The sequence below is a fragment of the Sitodiplosis mosellana genome, unplaced genomic scaffold, assembly GCF_009176505.1.
Source record: "Sitodiplosis mosellana isolate CC-2019 unplaced genomic scaffold, AAFC_SMos_1.0 Smas_scaffold_6197, whole genome shotgun sequence".
NCBI lineage: Eukaryota > Metazoa > Arthropoda > Insecta > Diptera > Cecidomyiidae > Sitodiplosis > Sitodiplosis mosellana.
In genome coordinates, this window is record NW_022601438.1 from 758,614 (window position 1) to 783,208 (window position 24,595).

The following is a 24,595-nucleotide window of genomic DNA, read 5'->3' on the forward strand; positions in this document are numbered from 1 at the left end:
AAAAGAAAATTAAAATAGAAAATTATATAGTCGTTGCGAGCGAATATTCAGGTGTCCGTACCGAGCCACAAAACTCTGTCCGCACTGAGCCATGTTACGAAATTTTTCTTGTATACTCGTAGTATCCCTTCACGTTTAATGGTTTTTTTTTTCATCTTATTTCGCTGATTCATAAACTTAAAATTCCTTTTGTTTTTTTTTTCTTCTCGGCATTGCAGCTCGGTAACTCGCTCGATACTTCAATGTCTTGTTGTTTTTTCGATGAAGGCTATTGCATGAAAAATTAAGAGAAAAAAATATTGCGCACAAAGCATTCGCACGATAACACACAGTGTGTCGATAGTGACGGCAGCTCTGAACAATATAATAACAGCAACAGCAACAGCAACAGCAACAAAAACCAAATCGCAGGAATTCACGTTAATAACATAGAATAAGTTCTACTTAGCGATTAAATGAGCACAAAAGATCTGCAATTTGAAACGGATAAGATTGATGATTCCAATCATAACATACGAGATGATTACTATTTGAAAAGACCTAAACTATAAAACAAATCAAGCGGTGCACCAACAATCGGTTTTTTTCTCTTCGTCGCTTGCTAACGACGAAAAAAAAAAACGAGAAGAAAACCATACGAACCACGACCAAAATAGAGAGTTTGGAATGTCATAAAGGAATTTTGCGCGCAAAAAAGTGTTTTGGTCGATGTATGTATGCGATGTACAGAGTGCTATCTGCGTCTCTGCTGCACCACAATTTGTCATCCATTTCGGACCAGGTATTCTGCGAATTGATAACAAATCAGAGCATTGAATCTGCTGGCTATGTAGCGCTGCTTTTGAACAACTGATGTCAACAGCGGCTGTTGGTTACGTTCTTGTGCATGCGACACACTGTAGGCCCCGCGCACCATTTCTAACAGGCATGAACATGCACGAACGTAGCATACACATAGCTCCGTCTGCATGTATTGGTTGGCGCGCGGCACTAACAGTGTGTCGCATGCTCAATTACGTAACCAACAGCCGCTGTTGACGGCATCTGGTCAAAAGCAGCGCTACATAGCCAGCAGATTCAATGCCCTGTAATAAATCGTGTAATTTATGATTAACATTATGATATACGATAGGTAATTATAGTTATCACACAATTCGAACACAAAATGACGACAAGCACTTGAGCCAAGGGGCGAATCACTACTGAAAAATTGAATTCAGTACTTTCAGTGCCCAATGTATAAGTATATGAAAGTACTGAAAATGGCATTAATTTTCGAGGAGAAAAATGAATAGATGGCAGATCTTTCAAAACAAATGTCAACTGTCAAAAATCCTGATCTGTTTTGATACTGAAAAAAACTGAAAAGTACTAAAAATATTTTTCAGTTTTTTTCAGTACTTTTCAGTTGTTTTCAGTGGATTTCAGTGCTTTCAGTCTTTTCAGTAGTGATTTGCCCCTTGACATGAGCTCTGTGATATTCACATCAACAAATTTTGATTGAGACAGTTTTTACTAGTTTGATTTTGCAAACGTTTGGTTAAGATATCTATCTTAGATAAGATAATAAGATAAGATAGATAGTATCTATTATCTTATCTAGATAATTTTTCAAAAATGTCGAAAATCTTATCTATTATCTTTTCAGTTTTTTTTCGACTATCTATCTGTCGTTTTTTAGATAAAAATAAAGATATTGTATCAGAGATTCGATCGATACCAAATGATGATTCACACTACAGATTTGTCTCACTTGTTGGAAAAATATACACATCCCATTTATAGAAAAAAATACACTTCAAAATCAGGGTAAATCATGTAAATCTTCCAACTGAAATTTTTTGTTGATTGGGATATTTTTCAAAAATTAAAGTTTTTTTGCCAATTTTCGTGCATTTTTCACAGAACAAAAAAAAATTGAAAAAAATTCATCCAATTGACATATGAATAAAGAATGATATATTTCTAAAAAGATTATCTTAAGATAGCTCAAAGATATCTATCTTTTTCGGAAAAAGATAAATTTAAAAAAGATATCTAGATAGATTTGGACATTTTTGAGATTATCTCGTTTTTATCTAGATATTTCTTCTGAGACAGAACCAAACGCTGGATTTTGCTAGTTGAAAATGAGAAGAAATTTAAAAAAACCAAAATTTTCCTCAATACGTTTTTTCTCAAATAATATGCTGATCCTGTGCAATGAATTTGACCAAATAATTTCACTGTTTTGGCTTTATTTTATTTTATTTATTTTTAAACCGATTAAAGTACATTTAAACTGAGATGCCGATTTCTGTTCTGTCACTTTTAACGCACCATTACATATATAAATCATTTGTCAAAGTTACTTTGTCGTGCGTTAGAGCCTTCATCGCCCCTTCAGCTTTGTTCTCGCATACAGTCAAACACTTGCTTTATTATGAGTCTTAATACAGTAGATGTTTGTGCCGCTACGATAAATGGAGAGAACGACACGTTGACTGTTTGCATTTCATTCACACGCTGCTATATGAATGTAGCAGTCGCCTCCAAACGAGTAAGAACAGAAATAATGTTCAATCATCATGCGCTTGTTGGTGTGTGTTTGTGCGTGTTTGTTTGTCGCTTGATTAGCGTACACAAATGTCAGTCAGCATAGATGTTGAACGTTTAATAGAAGTTTCTATACATATAAACGAAGAATAGCATGGATGGACATGAAATTGGATGTATTGGTGCGCAAATTTGACAGAATACTCAGTTTAAATTTTCTTTATTATACAGGTACAACACCAAATAATAATCACAAACCAATTTTTCCAACTATATCACCAAAGATCATTTTCATTCATCGAATGAAATGTAGTTTGTACGTTGGAAACGAGTTTCCTTTCTTTTGTTGCACTTTAACAGGTTTTGAATATAACAGTTGAATTGACTTAGCCCATAAATGTCTGGGGCCCGTTGCACCGTACAGCTACAATAATTGTAAACTTGTTAATTGCAAATCTGATTTACAAGTCTACAATTTCTTGTAAAGTGCTAGTTTTTAAGCATTTGCAATAAAAAATAGTTTTTACCTGATAAAATTCTTTTTATAAAGTCAATTCGTGAGGCAAAAGTGAAATAATTCATTTAAATATTATAAAATAATTACTACTTTGGGGTGGTTTTTGTACTTTTTTCACTTTTTGACCTCTGCTCTTCAAACTGGGTCAACATGGGAGGCCAACACTATGTGCCAATGAAATCTTTGGGACCAGCCGCAACTTTCGTAAACATAGTAATTATTTTATAATATTTAAATGAATAATTTCACTTTTGCCTCACAAATTGACTTTATAAAAAGAATTTTATCAGGTAAAAACTATTTTTCATTGCAAATGCTTGAAAACTAGCATTTTACAAGAAATTGTACACTTGTAAATCATTTTTACAATTCTCTGTAAAATTGTAAATCATTCTTACAAGTTCTTGTAAACTTGTAAATCAGATTTACAATTTACAAGTTTACAATTATTGTAGCTGTACGGTCCCTGATCGAATTGGTTCGATCAATTCGAAGAATACACTTTGAACATATAAACTGTCTAGAGGCTAACTTTAAAAGTGGGATTGGAATCTGTGAAAACATCGTACGCCAATGCGAATCTTCATGCTGTTTAACTTTGGTTTGTCAAGCCGTAAATACAACAATAATTGAGAAAATAGTCAAAATGTCTATTGCCGGAACAAAAATCGGGTGCATAAATATTTAATGTATAACCGTAAACTGACTCAGTGATACCGGTTTGAAGAAACGATAGTTTTACGATAAAGTAGCGCACATTTGCACACACAACAAAAATGTATACCTTAAATTGGGCTATATGCATTGTATCATAATTTGTATCTACATATATTTCATTGCTTTACGGACAAATCTGAACCAAATTTCTGTTTTACCTTTTTTTGCATGCAATTTTCATTCATAATTGCCCAATATCATCATATTGATGCTATATAAAATTCATCATCCAAAAATCGATTGCAATAACCCAAATGCATTTCTTATACAATATCGGCATAACGAACGCATATATAGAATACTGTTTGTCCAGTCAAAAAATCAAAAATAAAAACAACAACAAAACATTTTCGTAAACAAAAATATTATCGTCATACATAAGGCATGAGAGAGACCGATGAACGAAAAGAAGAAGAAGAAAATGGCAAAAACCAATAATATTTATCAAGTGAAAAGAAAAGAAGCTCGGTTGTTTGTAAATAGAGTTATGCGATATTAAGATTTACTGGATAATAGGAGCCGTTCTCAACGACCAATCAAATACAACTATAGCCATACTTATTTCATGCCGAGCAAAATAATGAATTGTGATTGGTGGCTGGCGTCATGTTTATTTTTATTTATACACATCACACTCTACATCGCATTACAGCTAACAAACATACACATGCAAACACACATACACACATACACACACACGTTAGGAGAGACAGAGTCACGCAATGGGCACGCTAAGAAAGGTAAACATAATAAAACGAACCGACTGGCTACGGCTTACATATATTGCAACAAGAGAAGTGGGGGGCTTTTTCGTATACGCGAACCATTCAATCGATGTTTCTGCATAATAATTTCATGGATCTGAAGTGTCTAAAGTTTAATTCTGATCATGTGTTCGATCGCAATTTCATACACAAATATGACATATTTTATGTATAAAAGATATTTTAAGTTATGTTTAAAGCATAATTTTTCAACTATTCATAAATATTCAATTAACAAAAATATGATGCAAAGTAATATTTCATAAATTCATGTCACCTGGAAGACATCCAAAAGAAACACATCATTAATTTTTGAGGCTGTTATTATTTTATTTTAAATTTATTGAATGATTTTCAATAATGCAACACCATCGGCCTTTTGATACTGATGGTATTTTTGTTATCGTTATTGTTGTTGGAATATTTCGACTCTTTGAAAGTTTTGGTTAAACCAAACCGGAACTCTTGCTTCAGTTGTACTGGGTACCACTGCGACTAATTCGATAAAAGTAGTTGCTCTCGTTCGGTGATTGTGGTTTTGATAGTGGTATGAATGTGTCTTGTGCCAACTTTTGCGCCAACATTGGCATACTTTGCTCGTCGTCGGCGATCGAAAGTAGTTTCATGAACAAGCCTTCATCATTATCCAGCGCCAAATCAAAACTTTCCCATGAAATGAATTTGATATCGTTCTCGGTTACATCTTCAGTAGCCAATAAATGGTGCAACGATTTCGAGTCGAATGGATGAACACTGTTGTAGTGTTTTATTGTTGTATCGCGTTTTTCGGTATCCATCTATGAGGAAATAGTATGATCGTAATTGAAATTGTGTGAATTTCGTTTTTGTTGAATTCAAAAGACATGCTCAATAACATGTTCTTAATGTAAAAGAGAAAGTTTCAAAAACATAAAATTTCCTAATTTATTCCATTGACGCAAATGCTAATTTTGAACCAACAAAACGAATATGTACTTACGCTATCCGATCGTCCGATACGTGGTACACTCTTTGACGTTTTTAAGAAGAAATTTTCAAAATCACTGAGTTGATGCGATCGACGGCCCAACCGGGGCACATTTTTTGTTACTTTCAAAAAGAATCCAGGTGTTTCCGAATTCATTGTATTACTATTGCTGCACAGAGCGCAATCGAAAACGGTCAGCAACAGACACAGCGAAATATATTTCGATAAAATTGGTAACAACATGATGTCAGCTTAAGATTTTGAACTGGAAAAATGCAATAACGAATTTTCTACTCTCTTGTCTTGAATTCAAGCACCGACTAGATACTCATTACACGATAAGCGATTGTATTTATAGTAGCAAATCATCCCGCATACCTTTGTCTCTCGAGTTTCTTTTTTTATCCATGTTTGTACGTACTTCTTTCAAGCAATAAATTCATACAGTTTCGCTAAAATTTATTCTAATTGGCACAAAAAAAAACGGTTTATTCCATTAGTTTCGACAATTTTGGGCACGGCTCTTATTTGAAATTACATAATGCTGGTCAATGACATTGTTTGAATAGCGACACGAAGTGCTTAAGTGGCTCATTCTGCCTTGTACTTTTTTTTTGTTGCTCGATACAAACAGTGATATCGATCGAACCCACAGATTCTATATGCGTTTGACTGAATAAACTCTGATGACAGTTTTATTGAACTTTCGCTCAGTTAAACATTGGAATGAATCATTTCTATCGTGGAGTTTTCTGAATGCTGTGCAAATGTTCATCTTTTTTTATTAGCATTTTCCATATTGAATATACTTATTGATTTTTTATGCATTTAAAAAAAAGAGTCTCTGATGATAATGAAAAACGCATTCATTTTGCTGCAAAAAATATAATTTTATTTTTAATCAAACATCACAAAAACATATGGAAAATAGCCAATGCTTTTTGTTTAAAATCTCGAATTTGAATATTATGAAATGATCGCTTGAGCGTCTTGATCGATGGTTTGAATAGCACCAACATCCATGATCGTCATGTCACTAAAATTGGGGTTACAAACCAAAATTGTTGTTGGTTTCATGTCTCTATTTGATGTGATTTGTGGATCGACTACATAAATAACGTTTGTGTCTGTCTCATTTTCCGACGCTAGATAATTGTGATCGGCTTCATTGGGAATGTTCAATTGTTCTTCAAGAATGTTTTCGTTGGACTGCCCCTCAATTATATCCTATAAAAATAAGGAAACATTCACATTTATGTTAGTCACAAAATTCTTTTTGATATTTACATCTTCGACTGGTCCAGGCATAACGTAAATGATTTGTTGATTATTTTGGCGCTTCTTTGGCTTTGGACTGATTTTCGTTTTTTCCTCCACTGATTCATTTCTCATTGGTTTTTCTTCTTTAAATAAATTGCACATGTCTCCATCTCCCTCTGTATATACTTCCATGTTGACATCTTGTCTATCCATTGTGTAGCAATTCGAATGCTTAAGCCGTTGATGACTATTCAATTCCCACTGCGTTCGATATTCTTTTTTACAATTATCAACGGTGCACGGAAACCTGCCACAAATCAATTAAAATGGAATAGAACATTTTTAATTCGATGTGAATTGATTGAGCAATAACCAGTTTTAATCATACCCCTTCACACCTAAATGTTGTTTTACGTGGTTTTTCAACACATAGGCTCGCTTGAATGTTGATGCACAATACGGGCAGCTATAAGGTCGGTTATTTGAATGACTTCTGTAAATGTAATTGCACGAAACAAAAAACAAAACGATTTTAATGAGCAAAATTCTCATTTTGAAATTGATTGGAAGGAAACTGGGGGTTTACCTTCGATGATCGTTCAGCATTGAGGCAGTTCGATATTTTTTTGCGCAAACAGCGCATTCGTATGGTGTTTCGGCTGTATGCATTCGTTTGTGATCTCTGAAGTCTTTTTTCAAGTAAAACTCTTTGCCACACTCATCACATGTGTAGTTTTTAATTTTGAAATGGATCATTTCGATGTGTGATCGGACGCTGTGCCGTGTCGCCAATTGTTTGCCACAAATATTGCATACCATTGATTGGTCTAATTTTCGAAAGTATTGGTCCACTTCAGCCGATTTCTTCGATCGAACTGATTCATTCTTAGACTTTGTCCTTGACTTAGGCTTCTTATCTGGCTCCGGCTTCGACTCTGGATTTGCTTTTGGCTTTGGATGTTCGGCTTTGACAACATCATTGTCAGTTGAATGCATTTTTTTCTGATGGTTTTTCAAAACATACATAGTTTTGCATTCAAAATCACACAATTTGCACTTCATTGCGGTGGACGAATGGACCGTTTTCTTGTGGTAGCTGAAATTCCAGCTCTGATAGAATGTCTGTTGACAATCGTTGCATTTGTAAATTGATGGATTAATCAGATGCACGGTTTTTCGATGGTTCAGCAGATCGCTCCAGTGGCGATAACGTTTGAAGCAATCATCTACATCGCACATGTAGAGTCTTTGTACCGGAAATTTAACCTGTTGGCTAATGTGTGTGTTTTTATGTGTCTTCAGTTTGCTGTACGTTTCGTAACAAGCCATACAAAAACCACAAACAAATGGTTTTTCATCGTTTGCATGGATTTCTTTGTGCTGCACAAGTTTTTGATTGTTAACAAAAGCCGACTCGCAATACTCACAACAGACCACATAGAATATGTCTCGTTCAATGATATTGATATTGTCGTTTTCGTGCAATCGATTGCAATGCTCATCGATATCTTCGATACCACCAAATGCCATCGAACACGGTTCACAAACTAACACACGATTCTTTTGCTGGCGCTCGTGTGTCGTCATATGTTTTCTCAATCGAGACGATCGATTGTAGACCTTTTGGCAAACGGAACATTCGAGTAGTTTCTCAGTTTGCGCCCGAACCGAATGCTTACTGGAAATATGCTCATCGAGCATATTCTTATCGACAAATGACTTATCACATGAGCTACATTGAAACGTTCGTTTGGTTCGTTCGTGATGTGTTCGGTTATGCAGCTTCAGGCGGAAATTTGATGAAAAACTCCTATCACATTCGCCACAAAAATATTCGTAGACACGTTCATGCGAAAACATTACATGATCGTAAAAATATTCTTCGCTATCGAATGATAATTCACAGATGATACAGATTTTTGGACGCGCATTTTCCAAATGAAATTGAGTGTGGAATAAATATCTGAAATTTGAGAAGAAATCAAACGTTTGTTTGTATTTGCATAGAAATGTGGATTTTTCTGTTCAAAATCGGTTCAGATTGACCGAATGACGTTAATTTGCCATTTTAATGTAAAAACTCCTTATCTACCGTTTCTTCGAGCGCAATTTCTTATCACAGTTGGCGCACTGAAAGTTGATGCTGTCGTCTTCGAACGTGACGCACATATGTTTGCCGAATTGAACTGAAGACTTGAATGTTCTCTCACATGTTTGGCATGTCAGACATAGCTGAGTTCTGGAAATTAGAAATATATCTATTGTTGAAATGGCGTTTTCAATATAAAAAAAAACTAAGCAATAAATATACAGCGTTTATTCCCTACACACGCTGATAATGAACATGGCATGAACGCAGCGTGTGTAGGGAATACACGCTGTATATTTGTAGCGGAGTTTTTTTTTTATTGAACATTTTCTTTTTGAAATTAAAGAAAAAACGTTATAAATTGAAGTGAACTCACGGAATCGAATCAACATGGTCATGAAATATGTGTTCTTGAACCTTGACTAAATCTTCAAATGGTGGACAATTTTCACCGAACGGGCACAGAAAACCGTCTGCCAGCGAATGACTTTCGTGGATGTGATAGACCAGGTGCTGTTGGCTTATTATCACCTCGGAGCAGAGCTAAACGAAATTAAAAATGGATTCGTTAGGATTAATTCAGAAGCAAAAAAATGGAAAGCTGGTGGCATACCGTGCAATTGATATAATTTCCATATTCATAAGTTTCCTCATAAGTTATCGATGCGATGGATTTCAAATATTCATTAATATCAACTGGATGGGCGTCGTAGCGGTATTCAAATTCACTGTCATTGTCACTATCGTGAGAACTTTTTGTGTATGTGATTACGTTGTGATAATCGTCCTCCAAAATATTCATCAAATCATCGGACGTGGCAATTTTTTGCACATCTAAATTCTGGCTATTTGCTTTCCTACCTCTATTTTTCGTTCGAAAGGTATGCCGTGGTATTCCAGTTGATATCTTTTGCTTGATTCTCATCACATCCTCTGGATTATCTAAAATTTCATTTGATAAATTAAAAATTATGCCAAAAGATGGCAATGGAATTCGAAATTTTGCCAAATGCACAAGGTCAAAGGTTGTATTTACCGATTTCCAGTATGAAAATCGGTTTCACAATAATCGATGTGAACTCGAATTGCACTTTTTTCCGCTCAATTTCCGCATTCGTTTCGCATACATTTTCTTCGTCGAATGAGTCATTTTCCTCTAAATATTCCACATCCATTTCATATTCATCCGGCAATTCGTATTGTGATTCATCCAGATATTCACTATCCTCATATCCATCTTCAGTTTGCAAGGATTCATTTTGTACGGATGTTTCGTCATCTTCATTATCTTCATCATTGTCATTGTCATCACTGGTTATCTCATTGGCACGAATGCATTTTTCTTTAAATTCATTGTATTGTATTAACTGTTGCCAGCACACATCACATATAACATATTTTATTCCATCCTGTTCTTTCAACGATTTCCCGATGTAATCGAGCAAAACGGCAGCAATATTTCGTCTTTTGCCCTCTTCATCGAATACCAAATGAATTTTTGCTGCAGATGTCTTATTGCAGCATTGGCAACGATTTCCCTTGGATTTTTTCATTGCAATAATTTGTCCTGCACAGATTATTAATTGCATTGCAAAAATCATAACAGTCATATTTTGTTCATTCAGATTCAAATCCAGTTTACTACATACAAATACTTACAGTGGAACAAAAAACAGGCTATCTCCAATGTTTTGTTGTATATGTGGCCAAAACTCAAATCGAACCGGTTCGATTAGGCGAAAAGAATACCATCTCAAACGGATGTTTCAAATTTATGATTGAAACTTTTCAACAACACAATATACACATCGATAAAATGAAAGAGATTTGCCTAAAACATGAATCCTTTCAAGGAATGGTTTTGTTCGGATTATTTCTTTATACTATGTTTGTTTTGACACTGACACATCGAATGTTGACAGTTCAGCGGTGCAACTCGAAGACCCTATTGAAAAGAACTGTGCTTAGTTCATAACGCTTTTTTCATCATATTTAATATTTTTTATTCATTTTTATCTTTGTCTCTCCATGTCTCTCTCTCTCTCTCTCTTTAAACTTTATAAATAAGAACAAAAATTTTTTTCTTTCTTTCGTATGTTAAACACTCTTGTTTGGAAATGATGTAATAGTTTTCTGAGGGAAGTTGTGATCTAATTCATCAAATAAATTGCTGATGATTAAGAAAATAATTGTCTATTTTTCAAGTTAAATCGACTATTGTATAAAATAAATTAATGGATTTGCTTGAACCGGAATGTGATAAAAAAGAAAATGCATAATTAAGTTCAGTACAATTTTTTTGTATCAATAGAGCAATTATAAAAATAGCTGGAAAAAATGTAGACGCTTCGTTTTATTCGCTAGTTTTGTGCATGCCGAATTTTTTTTTAAATAGTTTTTTTCTCTCATTTTTTTTGGTATAATTTTGTAACGAAATCTCTGGATTTGCGGTTTACTTCTTCTTTTTGGCGCTCTTTGCTCGCAACTTCTCTTCACGCTTCCGCTCGCGATCGGTTAATGACTTGTACAGTTTATAGCCAAAAAATGCTGCGAAAAAAAAAAAATTCCATTAAAAAAAATGCGGTAATATGTTGTTTATGAATTCAATTGTTATTTTCATGATTCAAGTGAAGACGATTCGATCGAATGTGATTATTTTTATGTAATTTTTGTTCTGATGATTGTAGTGATTATTAGAATTTTCCTAACCAAAAATTGAAATTAGAAACGCCATAACGACGAGAAACAGGACAAACTCATGATAAGTGGCCATTGGTCGCTCAGTTTTTTTCATGTTGGCTAGCAAATTTTTCAGATCCAAGTAATCATCTGCTTCAAGAATGTCTTCGAATCGCTCATGGAACTTCTCCACATTTTTCAGAAATCTTTCTGTATCCAAATTTACGATATTTTCACGTAGTACTTTCTTGAAATCTTCTAATTCGTCGCGTGATGACATTTCTTGTACCCAATTTTTTCCGAGTCGAGATAATAAAAAGGAGCAGTTTTTCAAACTCTAAATTTCGGATTTTTGACACGTTTTTTTTTTTCTTCTCGCAATGGAAAAATAAAATTCCACATACGGTCGAGACAGTTCAATAATATAAAATTGAATGTTGGTCGTGATCGATGGCAGATCCATTAAAAAATATCTTTGTATATTGTCGTGAAATGTGTTTTTTATTTATTCAGGCAAAGCAAAAAAGAAATTCTTTCTGCATTTGGTTTCGTAAAAAATTGAGGTGGGCATATATCAGCGTGCAATATCTGTTTTCAGTTGAATGGCATCGTGTGTAATATCGTGTAAAAGGTGGATTTTAAACGAATTCATCTGAAAATTCGTCGATGATACACATTCCTTTTGATGTGTATTCAAAATTCAATAATGTTTACCAATTTCATACGTAGCCAACAACAATTGCATGAAATTTATTATTATTTCATTTCAAAGGAAGCTTTGAACATCATATTTTCGCTACTGAATTAAAATTATTTTGAAAGGAAAATGCAATAATTGAAATCGAATGAACACAAAATCATAAATGAGTAGTTCGGAGAGAAAATGTAATACAAAAGTGTCACATGTGATGCGGTTGAAATGAAAATGAGACTTTCGTCGCTCAATACACAGAAACGAAACAAAAATAAAGCAATCCATTAAAATGGAAAAGAAATCCGTAGGAATGAAATCAAATTCATTCATTCGGAATTACGAAAACCCTTTTTTCAATTTTTTTCAATTTTTGCAAAACTTACACTGGGTAAACTCAGAAATGTGGGCCACTTACAGCCCTAAGATTTTGGCTCTCCCATTTTCTATCGAAAACAAGACTCCAAGCCGATTTTCAGCCAATTCGGCGACCTCACATTACAACTCTTCTCTGATTTCGTGTGGAATTGCCGACATGATATAGCATGGCACTGAATAAATAAACAGAAATGTATTGAAATTTACCGGGCCATGTCAATGTTTTTTTCAATTCATTGATTTCAATTTTGTTGTGCTCTATTCATTCTGTCTAGCAAGTGTTTACCCGAATGTCTCTATTATTGGTATGGAACACTTGTGCTATGCAAATATGTGCATTATGAAATTCGCTTATGGAATATTATATTGGAAAGTATCGCTCATCAGCGTTGGGCATATCAGCCCAATCTTCTTCAAATTTTGTCCACGTTGGACAATTTTCCTTGTTGACACGTTGATATCAAGTCACTGATTATCGTCCAAAAAACGAATGATTTCGAACGATTTTGCTTCGCCATATCGTTAAACGATTGAATAGCGTAGTTAATAACTTGAGCACATCGATGGAATATTGACAATTTTTACTTTTGCCAAATACACTGAGACAGCTGCCAAAAAAAACGTTATCGAGTACAATGCATCGCTCTTACCGGCAAGACCAGCAACAACAACGGCTGGCAAAATGAATACAGCATTTGGGAATCCATGTTGGAATGGGTCATTTGCTCCGCTCAATTCGACCATGATTTCAGGCTTTAATTTCCTTTAAAAACTAACGCGTGTGAATGGACCAAATAATAATAAAAAAAAAATTAAATTAAAAAAAACGAACGATGAAAACTTGAAGACTTTACGCGCACACAAGTTCACGGAACCGAATGAACTAAATTCGCTAAAACTGTTGTGCTTGACGGTGCGTTGAAAAAAAATCTTAACACGTATGATGTGCATACAAATACACAGACAAACAAAAAGTTAACCGAGATAGTTTGGTCCGTTTTTCTTTTTTCAAATTATCATTAAATTGTCGATTTGGACAAGCAAGACCAAAGTCAAATCAAAAATAATAGAAAGACACACACATACACGCCGACATATAAATCTCGCACTCCAAAACAATACATCAACAAATGAAGTGGAGTTTTAATTTATCTCTCATTGACACTGTGGAACATTCATCGAACAAATCAACATCATCATCATCATCATCATCATCGTTGTTATTGTTGTTGTTGTCATCATTTGGAAAGCCGAGAATTCGTTTCGTACACGTTTGCATCTACGACTACCGCAAGCAGCGTACACACTATTTGTCCCTTTCGCTCGCGTTGCTACGATTATCTGCCGATGATATGATTTTCTTCTGTTCGACACACTTTTCGGCGTCGAGTTGTCAGCGGCTCAAGAGAATTACCAACCAAATGTGTATGTGATAAGCGGACCAAATGAGAGACCGAAGAAGCCATATACAGGACAGAGTACAACACCACTAGCAACAGTCATATGTTTTGTGTGGTTTGCATTGAAAACGTCTTATTATTGTGATGGCGCTACTCATACTTGCACACATTTCAGCAATTCAGTTCAAGTTCACCTAACCTTTATGTTTGCTGTGTGTTCTTGTTCAAAATACGCGGGAAAAAGAGTTGTTTACTTTCTTTCGTTGTGACTCATTTAGATCAGTGAGTGAGTGAGTGTGTTTGTTTGTTGAAGTGAGAGATCAAAATGAGTAAAACAGAAATGGAATTGACCGTGGAATTTCTAAAACACCGCTTAAAATCCGATCACACAACATTTATTGGCAATGATTCGGAATATCGTCACATAAATGATTTAATTGCTCGCACATCGGATTGCGGAGAATCAAATTCGGCACTCATCATTGGCACAGCTGGCAGCGGTAAATCAACTGTAAGACTTGCGTTGAATTGTGTACATTTTTGTGTGCCAACTAATTGTTGTTATTATCAATTTCTAGATGATCTTGTCGATATTGTCGAAATTACTGCCCAAAGACAAATTTCGTGAAAATACAATGATTGTCAATTTGAATGGTTTCATTCATACCGATGATGCGGCTGCACTTAAATCCATTACCAAACAAATGAAACTGGAAACAGCCGTAAATGGCAAAGTGTTCACCACGTTTGCTGATAATTTGGCATTTCTTTTGGACTGTTTAAAATCAGGCGATCGCAGCAGATCAAAAAGTGTCATTTTCATATTGGAAGAGTTCGATTTGTTTTGTGCGCATGGAAATCAAACGTTAATCTACAATTTGTTTGATGTGGCGCAATCAGCACAGGCACCAATCTGTGTCATCGGGTTGACTCGACGTAACGACGTCATTGAATTGCTAGAGAAACGAGTGAAATCACGATTTTCCCATCGACAAATATTTCTATTCAACGAAGTCTGTGATGTTGATGCCAAAATTGATGTTTTCTTGGATTTGCTCAAGTTGCCTGATTTTAAGGTAAATGCATTGAGTATTAAAAAGTGATTTTTAGTTTGAAAAAAAAAATTTAAAGCAAAATGTGGAAGAGGGATTAAACGAAACAAATTTTAATTCCGCTTTAAATTTCAGATTTACGACAATGCTGAATACAAAACCATTAAAAAGTTTTCAAAACTGTCAGATATTCCACTGTTGAGAAATGATTTTGATGGGAATGATTACTTCGGATTGGTTAAGAAAGACTTCATCACGAGATGGAACAAGGAAATCAATGGACTGCGAACAAAAAAAGAAGTGGTCGCTGATTTAGAGGCGTTGTTCGATCACAATGGAACGTTAGCCGTACAAAAAACCTTACTGTTTCGTATAATTTCCGCTATTGATGGTTTAAACGAATCGAAATGTGTGATCAGCACATCAAAAATGGCTGCAATAATTCACCGTATCATCGCCGATGACTATTTGAACAACAATAGCAAAGTGAATATAATACGAGATTTATCCATTTTAGAACTGTCACTGATGATTGCAATCAAACATCACAATGACATTTACGACGGTGATCCATTCAATTTTGAAATCATCTTGACCCGCTTGCATAAATTCCAAAATTCAGGTGACTTTTCCACTGGGCCAACCGACCGAGCGGTTGTTCTCAAAGCCTTCGACGTTCTAAAGGTATGTCCATAGGAAATTCATAAATTGTTACATTATTGACTGGTTGAAAAACCATGAATTTCATTTCAATTTTGTAAAATTGACTTGGATTTTTTTTTTTAAGCAGCATCTCGGCTTGATAGTGCCATGCGGGAATAGTTCGAAAGAGTTAAAGGAATTCCAAATGCATCGACAGCAAATACAAAATGTTCAAATTGACAAAGCTGTTGCACAATACAAAAACCTGCCAACGCGTATCATGCAATGGGCAAGTAGTTCTCAGGCATAATTCCAATGATTGCATTCTAAGTGAGAGATTTTCCGAGTGTCATGTTATTATTTATTATCTATGCTTACATTTTCTTCATCTTTATGTAAAACCAATTAAACGAATAAATGAAGAAAAAAAAGAAAATAATTTATTCATATCGGCAAAAGTTTCATAAATACATTAGACCAACAAAATGAAGGGAAAAAAAATTCGACAATTTCTATATTTATAGTAGATATGAAATATCCACACGAATTCGCTTTTGTTAGCAGAAATAACTACAATACAATACAATACAAATATGAGTCTGAATGGCACTTACAAATAATCATAGATGATGTAAAATTTTGTTCAATTAGCTAATTGTTTTTTTTTTCCCGGCTAATACATTCGGACATTTGGAAAACATGGAAAATGGAGCGAAAAAACAATACTCATATATTGCAGGAGATGGAAATAAATGAGATTCATTGGCTTAATAACTAAATTTACTTTGGTAACTTTATCCAATAAATGAATATTTTACAATATAATTTAAAATAAAGCTCTCGAAATTCACAACATTTACAAATAAAGCGCATAAATCAACCTGGGCTTAAATAAAGAGAATAAAATAATGACATTGATTAAAAAACAATCAAAACAGAATATCAATCAATCAATCAACTACATATTAAAGTGTCAGGTAAACTTTGGAATTTATATCATCATCGAATTGATTTGTCATCGGGTTTGTTGTATATTTTCATAAATGAGTTTTGTTAAGAGGAATACTGCAGCATTTTTGCTTGACCATCGCACGAAATATTCACCTCGCTAGGCGCTTGAATCCATGGTTCACCATCGGCCTGTACTGGAAATGATTCTCGCATTCGAATGCGAACGCTACGCGCCTGACCCAATCGGATCGGTTTGTTGAGACCGACTTGTAATTGGGCCATATGAAATGATGACACAATGCCCATCACTTCGATCACACCATCCGATATACTTGATTTAACCGGATCGTCTTCATCAGCGCTCATCACTGCAATCGCAAAGAAACATTCATTTTAATTGTTTGCTTGAATTCATTTCGATTAAAGATACTTGATTAACGTAGAATTTTGACGAGAAAAAAACTAATTCCAGAATTTAATTTAAAGCTCACCCCACAAATTTACACCTGCAGCCCAAGAATCGATATTTATACAGACGACCGCTTGTAATTCGGGCAAATCGATTTTCTCACCATCCAAGTAAACGTCAATTTTCTTCTCAAGACCAACACAATCGGGTAGAACCACTTGATGTGTTCCGAAGCATAAATATAAAATCTATCAACAACAAACAACAAGTATTATTGATTTTTATCCAATTTTTTAATTGAACAAATTGCAAACGTTTAAAATTTACCTTGTTAAAAATTCGGCTACTTATCATATAAAATGGGCTCTCACGAGCTTTGTGGAAATTGAATGTGACTTGTGCATCAACACCCACGCTAAAATAGTTGTACGTGTGCAGTTTACGATGAGGTAACCAACTCATATGCAGTCGACGTGTCGAATGACCTTCAATTTCGACGAGCCAACGATCCAATTGTACTGTTTCAGCGCTACGAATCTATTCAAAGGCAGAATATCGAATTTTAATGGAATAATTTTCATTACATAATAATGCAATATGGTGAACTTACTTTTTCGCACAGTTCGGCTGGATTTAAAACAGCTGGTGGAACACCACCCCAACCAAGAACACGAGATAGATCGTTGCCCGTACCAATCGGTAGGATACAAACTTCTGGAATCGGTTGAATATTTTTTCGCGATATTTCGTTCAGTATCCAACCGATAGTACCATCTCCACCAGCCACTAGTATACGGCAAGGCGTTGATCGGATTTTACTTATCAAATTAAGCGCTGTATTCGGTCCCGATGAGCTTAATTCGAATATTTGAATGGGATTCAATACGCTTCTGAACACAGCAATCACATTTTCAGCCGTATTATCACCCGATTTATTGTTTGCTGCAAATGAAATGCACTTCATTTAGTCTCGCCAAAATGCCCCATCAATTTCAATATCATCAATCCTGGTCACAATACATACCGACAACAATAAGTGGTTTCCAATCAGGCCAATCGGGCTGTAGAAAATGGGTGACTTGATGATGAAGGCGACGATGCTTAACGAATACATGGTTTGGTGGAATGATCATATCCTTGAAGGTACCAAAATCACAGACTTTGTCATCGGCGGTTTTTACAAAGCAATTAACATGAGTGCTACGCTGACACCAACAACATCGATAGCCATACAATCCAGGTCGTCCATGATAATCAACAACACGATCACAAATGTAGCACGTATAGCATTGTGTTAGATTTCCCTTCACCCATAGATGCTGTTGTTCACTAACAACTGGTTCCAATCCATCACTTGGTTTCACCACCAAGTCCGTTGAGGTTACTTTACATTTCAACACTTTTTCAGCCATCGTGATACAAAGTGTGTCAGAGCATACACCACAAGCTTCACAATAAAACCCGCTGGACGTTAACATTATCTCGCAAATTGAACAGTAACATGCCTGGATTGAAACACAAAAATGGTGATTCTTCGTTAGTGCTTAGTTTGCAAGGAAAAAAAATCGATTTTTTGACAAATGGCCAGAGAAACAAAAATAAAACTCACTCGATTCAAATGTTTTACATGGCGCCAGATATGTACTCGTTTCTTTGGTACGTGTACAATATCGAACAGCATCAACAATTTTCCGATAGACCATAAGGCGAACACGATTCCACATATGATACATGTTTCGAATAGCATGATTTCACTAATTATATCAACACACCAATTGATTTAGAATAGACGATTTGATGGCGAATAATTCTCACAACCTTAGAATCTGTCAAAAATAAAATTGGAAACGAAAACCGATATTAATTAGGCTATGGATCAATAAATCAGTGTGCAAAAATTACGTACAAACTGAACATTGAAAAAAATATCGATCACTGTCAACAAGTTCGGAATAGTCGGAAATATGTGTGGTTTGCGAATGAAAAATCAATTGTTAACAAAAATCGCCGTAGCTCAGATTCAACCAAACAACAGAAAAAAAAACGAAATGTTGAATAAAGTCTATTCTGACTTGAAATTTCATAGAGTCTTATTGGTTTAAAAATGTTAAATGTCATCCGATGGAGGGAGCTGCTTGATGCCGAACTCTTCTCTTTTTCTCGCATCACATTTGAAGCAGCTGAGGAAAGAGAGCAGGACCAATATTCCAGCTAGTTCATGCCAATTCAAGTGTTTACAATAATGATGCAAAAATTGCGTTTTCTTTTCTACTTTGGCCAAATTTAATGAACTTTGGAACGCGAATTTCGAGATTATGAATAAAAAAAATGATGTAGGTTCTTTAAAATAGTTCTTTCATTCACCACCACCAAATGTGGTGATTAGCATTGTCTATGTGTGCGTATTATTTTTTTTCTTTTCTCTCTCTCTTTCATCGCTGAACTGTCAAACCGATTATATCAGTCATAAACATAAAACTTCATTGAGAGAAGACGAAACGAAGTAAAAAAAAACAGTAAAAGTAAACATCCATACACACACGAAACAGATAGTGCAAGCGAAAAAGGAAATCAGTCTGAATAAAATAGAACTGAGGACAATATTTCATTTGTTTTGATAATCTGTTGATTGATTACGATCGCATAGAATCGACTGACATGAGTGGAATAAATTAATTGTAGAAACAAGTGCTGCTTGTTGCATCGCATCAAAAATTATCGACTTGTTTATGCACACACAAAAAAAGAAAAAGGCAAGGAAAAACCCTTTCGTTTGAACACACACACACACATACTGTGTGCAGTGACATATTTGCGATAACTTTCACAAAGTGATTGAAAGTGCAGAACGAATAAGTTTTTGTTCTTTTTTAAATAAAGAAATTAAACTGTGTGTAAATCATGACATATTCGCCAAATAAAAATCTGTCACGATTTCATTCAGCCTGTCATGGGGTGAACATTGAACTGTTAGACGGGAATACTGTTGCGCATCGCAAAACCAGCTATGCGAATGGGCTCACATTTTCCGAAAAACCATTGCGATTAGGTGAAATATTTTTGCTTGAAATCAAGAAAAATGAGCGAGGTTGGTCTGGCTATATGCGATTAGGTAAACTGTCAACGCGATATTTAATCTGATTCGTGATTTTTAATAATTTCCCAATCACATACACACACATATATAGGTTTGACACAATTGAATCCAAATTTCGATGCATTTGGCATCGATGGATTGCCACAATATGCGTGTCCGGATCTTTCGAACAGAGGCACCAGTTGGGTATTCCCAATCACAAAATCCAGCCCATGCGGTTCGGCACAAAAGTATACACGACGACTGCGAAATAATCGACATTTAAATGGCTCATTTCAATTGGATGACGACAAAGATGAAGACGATGATGACGAAGATGATTCTGATTCAGACTACGAACTGAAATCAACAGGTTTGTCGATGAATATTATTAGCCCTATATTATTTCATTAGCCGTATACATTGTCAGTTTGATTGGAATTTTGATTGGAATTTCTATTTATCGAGTATAGTTAATATACTAGGAAATGAGGATTTGTATGTACGAACTACTAGAGGCGTTATACCACGACGGACGCTCAAACCGAACGCACCATACAGCTCAGATATGTTGCCCTCAGATACCGGGTACTTACGATTTCTTGTTAATTTTCGATTCACATTTCCCTATCTGCTTTCATTGTGTAATAAATAATCTTACTTTCGAAATCTATCGCAATTGCTCAGATCACGCATCGGAATGGTCTACGTACAGAATCCATCGGATGCAAACAAAGCTGAAATGCATTTCATTGTAAATGGTGAGGATCAAGGGCCATGCACAAAGGACATACCGTACAAAGAATCCGAACTATATGCTGTGATCGATGTCTATGGAACTACGAAACAGGTTAAAATCATTCAACTTTATGAAAGTGAGTAATTTCTTTGCAACACTTTTGCCTAGACCCAATGCAAATGACTCATTAAAATCGGTGTCCATTTGAATCGTTTCAGTTGCAACATTACAGAGTTTATGCTGCAACATGATTCTATCATTGGTTGATCGTAATTCAGGCGATGTGCAGAATCTACCGTTGCCGGTCAAATTGAAAAATTACCTGCTAAATTACTAAGAATTTGCTTGGGACAACGCGGTTGTGAGAAAACTACATAAGGAGCTTAAAAGCCTGGCGAAAGGATAATGATGAAATGAACAAAGCAATTACGAAACGAATATAAAAACAATTTGATCAACATATTGATAGAACCACGAAAAAAAAGTCATGTGAATAGCATCAACACTTTGTACTCACTATATGTATGTTTTTGAGGAAATCGGACAGTTGAGTCAATGTCATTTTTACATAGTGTTTTTCAGTACAAGCAGATTAAAAAAAAACTATTTTAAAAGCATTTAATATAGTAGATTGTCACACCTACAGCTAGTTACCGTACTATATGTATCAGCTTAAGAGGAAAAAAATCTGCTCTGAAAATGGTTTTTAATATACTTTTGGAATATACTTGACGCCGAATGCACTACTGTCCCCGGTACTGTTCCAGCCAATTTACATTCCAAATCGAATTATTTATGCGTTATTGATTTCCTCATTATCATCAATGGAAGATATGTTTCCAACATTTCTGAAATCATGCGAAACAAAAAAGATCAACCAAAATGATTTGTATTTTTCCAGTTCAGCATGTATTTATTTGTAATAAAAATAATATTGCGTCAAACAGTTAAATGCCTTGTTGTTTTGTATATTATTTTACGAAATTTATTTAGACGAAGGAGCGCAAAGTTTTTATCGTTTAGTCTTCCGGTTGAAAATGAGTTGCATTTCTGACAACAAACTAGAACACAATATAAGGAAATTGGTCGTTGGTTCCATGACTAAGTATAATTTTCATCATCGATTTTAATCGATATCGCATTGAATTGTATCACTTCTCGGTCAATATACCAATTTTCCATCACGAAAAGTTCATAGAAAACGCAAACAGCAATATAGTTGGAAATTTAAATACCCTGTTGAATTGCACGCGCTATGCAAATCCAATGCAACGGATTGGGAAATTTTGCGACTCTTTTCCACAGATTTAATAACTTGCACATGCTATTGAAGCCGTATTATTTTGGAATGAACAAAAAAAGGGATCACATGCGACAGCCGATGACGATGGATGAATGTGTCGCTCGTTTAAAATAGGCATACTTGTGTTACCATTTTTATTATAATTATATTGACCTTAGACGCAATTTTGGTGTGTGTTCAGTAAATGTTATACGCCGCGAAACAAGAAAACAAAACAATCCTATTCAATGACACCCATGAGCGATGAATTTGATTCTATTCCAATTTTGAGATTATACGTCGGAAATGATTAGACAAAAATATAATAATCGTTATCAAACCATCAAATCGTTTCGAACTTTGGAAGATAGATTTTAGTTCTAAAATTGTTTTTATCGCAATAATAATTCACAGATATGCCATTGAACATTCACCATACATATCTACTTTGAAAATGACAAAGAAGGAAAAATTGTCTGTTCCCGCTGCATTTTTTTTATTGTTTTGCGTAAGTAATGGGAATGGTAACTTTGATTGTTGAACATTTTCCGTTGTTCTTGTGAAATTCGAAGCATTTACATGAATGCTCACGTGCATATGTGTGTAATAAGCTTAGAATGAACTGTGTGTGAGTGTATAGAAGAAAAAAAAAAACAAAATCGGTGGAGATTGAGTGGCGAACGGCACGTGAGCTGACTATATGTACCCATATTTATTATCAGTTTCTTCCAAGAAAGGCATAGACAAAACGAAGATAAAATAGAGAATGTGCTATTTCTGTATTTACATTACATCATTTGGCTACACCATTAGTGGCCGGCCGGCCAGTCAATACACAAATTGAGTTGTTTGCAAACTGACACAGCATTAAATTGACAGCAAAATGCATTCTCAATTGGCTGCAAATGGTTCTCTTATTATTTCTATTTTACCTGTACTACTATTTTGTTTGCCTTCGCGATTTAAGTGATTGTAAAACCGCCTTCGCGTTTTGTAAACTAAAAAATGGAATTTCATTAGCATGATACGGAATCCTGGAATCATTGCGAGTTTTCAAACAATCATTATCTCTCGTCGCAAGCCGATAATAATCGATTGGAGCTAATCGATAGCATTTGATTTATGCATGTAATGTATGCATAAAATGTTGTAGTTCTGCGAATCAAGTATTATTAACAACTCTCCTATTCGTTTTGAATTTGACAACTGATATTGAGCACAAACACCACCTAGATAATCTAAGGATAATGATAATACAATCAAGTAAACTCTCCATTCTGTCAAATGTCATACTGAAGCATAACATATGGACATCACGAACCCGCCATAGGTTCTTTAGAGGGCGCTTTGGTCAACCGAGATCCAACCAAATACATGTATCAGTATTCCATTGTTGATTAATAAGTAATTTCTAGGAATGTTTGTTCTGACTGTTTGCTGAATGTAATACTGCCCTGAAATTCAAGAGATAAAAACTCGTAAAATATTCTCAACTGCTTCCCTGCTTATGATAATTCTAGCTTTATGTATTTGTCTTCAGATGAAATGTTTCATCGCACAGTGAACACTATAAATGAGTAGTTTGGAGCGAAAATGTAATACAGAAAAGTTACGCGGAAAAGGGATAGCTATATAGCGAAGGGCTTACGACGCCTGAAATACGGCAATATTTTCATATATTTCTATATTTCAGTCATATTCCGTCATATTTCAAATATTTGGAATATTTGATATATTTAAGGCATATTTAAGCTACATTTTGACGTTTTTTGGTATTACCCGATATTATTTTCACTATATCTATACGAAATATTTCTCTCAATTTTCAAATATATGAGATATTTGAAATATAGCCAAATATGTCAAACATACGAAATATCAAGATGCATTTTGTAAATTAATAATGCTTCAATATTTGAAATATTTGACATATTTGAAGATATTTCATATATATTTGTTCGTCGCAAGCCCTTCGCTATATAGTATACTGGTATACTATATAGCTATCCCTTTTCCGTGCAACTTTTCTGTATTACATTTTCGCTCCAAACTACTCAAATGTGTGTCTGATCACTCTATTTTGGTTCTTGTCTTCTTGAAAACCATTTCGCAAGAAGAGTTATGACGACACAGCGAATGTCAAGATCAAAACAAAACCCGTAAAAATCCACACGCTAAACATGTGCGCATATATATGGTTTTTGGTTTTGGATTTGGATTGTGAATGTAGTCTTGAATTTGCTATTCAACATCTACAAAACAAGATCTCTCACTCGATTGTAAAAGTGGTATTTTAAAATAAAGTTGGCTCACAAACGATTTCATCATCGTCAGAATGAGAACGCAGATTTAAGACAGCACAGCATACCACACTGCAACATTTATGAGTGTAAAGACTAATATTGAGATGGGGCAATATAGAGGTTTCAACTATTTTAAGATGAATT

General features: G+C 34.8%; 5 protein-coding genes and 1 long non-coding RNA gene across 7 annotated transcripts in view; 3 read left to right on the forward strand and 3 right to left on the reverse strand.

Annotated features, from left to right (window-relative positions):
- Nucleotides 1–4,673: 4,673 nt before the first annotated feature.
- On the reverse strand, nucleotides 4,674–5,807 carry LOC129577500 (uncharacterized). The gene is made up of 2 exons (XM_055464711.1): nucleotides 5,513–5,807; nucleotides 4,674–5,330 (listed from the first exon to the last, which is right to left on the reverse strand). Exons 1-2 carry the CDS (start codon nucleotides 5,741–5,743, stop codon nucleotides 5,004–5,006), a joined length of 558 nt encoding a protein of 185 aa, XP_055320686.1. The 5' UTR covers nucleotides 5,744–5,807; the 3' UTR covers nucleotides 4,674–5,003.
- Nucleotides 5,808–6,369: 562 nt separating this feature from the next.
- LOC129577507 (zinc finger protein 26-like) lies at nucleotides 6,370–12,427 on the reverse strand. Its single transcript, XM_055464727.1, has 10 exons — nucleotides 11,559–12,427; nucleotides 10,509–11,396; nucleotides 9,886–10,416; nucleotides 9,463–9,791; nucleotides 9,226–9,392; nucleotides 8,853–8,999; nucleotides 7,347–8,723; nucleotides 7,149–7,253; nucleotides 6,788–7,067; nucleotides 6,370–6,727 (listed from the first exon to the last, which is right to left on the reverse strand). The coding sequence occupies exons 3-10, from the start codon at nucleotides 10,400–10,402 to the stop codon at nucleotides 6,467–6,469; spliced, it is 3,183 nt and encodes a 1,060-aa protein (XP_055320702.1). The 5' UTR covers nucleotides 10,403–10,416; nucleotides 10,509–11,396; nucleotides 11,559–12,427; the 3' UTR covers nucleotides 6,370–6,466.
- Nucleotides 12,428–13,211: 784 nt separating this feature from the next.
- LOC129577511 (origin recognition complex subunit 4) lies at nucleotides 13,212–16,130 on the forward strand. Of its 2 annotated transcripts, none has more exons than XM_055464735.1 (4): nucleotides 13,212–14,508; nucleotides 14,576–15,073; nucleotides 15,185–15,733; nucleotides 15,840–16,130. In XM_055464735.1, the coding sequence occupies exons 1-4, from the start codon at nucleotides 14,323–14,325 to the stop codon at nucleotides 15,999–16,001; spliced, it is 1,395 nt and encodes a 464-aa protein (XP_055320710.1). In that variant the 5' UTR covers nucleotides 13,212–14,322; the 3' UTR covers nucleotides 16,002–16,130. The 2 variants fall into 2 exon arrangements, with proteins under 2 accessions (XP_055320710.1, XP_055320709.1); XM_055464734.1 differs by having other exon boundaries at nucleotides 13,352–14,508; nucleotides 15,837–16,130.
- LOC129577510 (diacylglycerol kinase epsilon) lies at nucleotides 16,110–19,336 on the reverse strand. Its single transcript, XM_055464733.1, has 7 exons — nucleotides 18,958–19,336; nucleotides 18,661–18,877; nucleotides 18,076–18,556; nucleotides 17,662–17,993; nucleotides 17,379–17,588; nucleotides 17,134–17,299; nucleotides 16,110–17,010 (listed from the first exon to the last, which is right to left on the reverse strand). The coding sequence occupies exons 2-7, from the start codon at nucleotides 18,796–18,798 to the stop codon at nucleotides 16,745–16,747; spliced, it is 1,593 nt and encodes a 530-aa protein (XP_055320708.1). The 5' UTR covers nucleotides 18,799–18,877; nucleotides 18,958–19,336; the 3' UTR covers nucleotides 16,110–16,744.
- Nucleotides 19,337–19,377: 41 nt separating this feature from the next.
- LOC129577522 (uncharacterized) overlaps nucleotides 19,378–24,595 on the forward strand; it is a 26,092-nt gene continuing 20,874 nt past the window's right edge. The window contains exon 1 of the long non-coding RNA XR_008689013.1: nucleotides 19,378–19,388. This is a non-coding gene — a long non-coding RNA (uncharacterized LOC129577522). The remainder of the gene's footprint in view (nucleotides 19,389–24,595) is intronic.
- Nucleotides 19,499–21,818, forward strand: LOC129577515 (neuralized-like protein 2). The gene is made up of 5 exons (XM_055464739.1): nucleotides 19,499–20,163; nucleotides 20,240–20,500; nucleotides 20,601–20,715; nucleotides 20,815–21,002; nucleotides 21,085–21,818. The coding sequence occupies exons 1-5, from the start codon at nucleotides 19,953–19,955 to the stop codon at nucleotides 21,201–21,203; spliced, it is 894 nt and encodes a 297-aa protein (XP_055320714.1). The 5' UTR covers nucleotides 19,499–19,952; the 3' UTR covers nucleotides 21,204–21,818.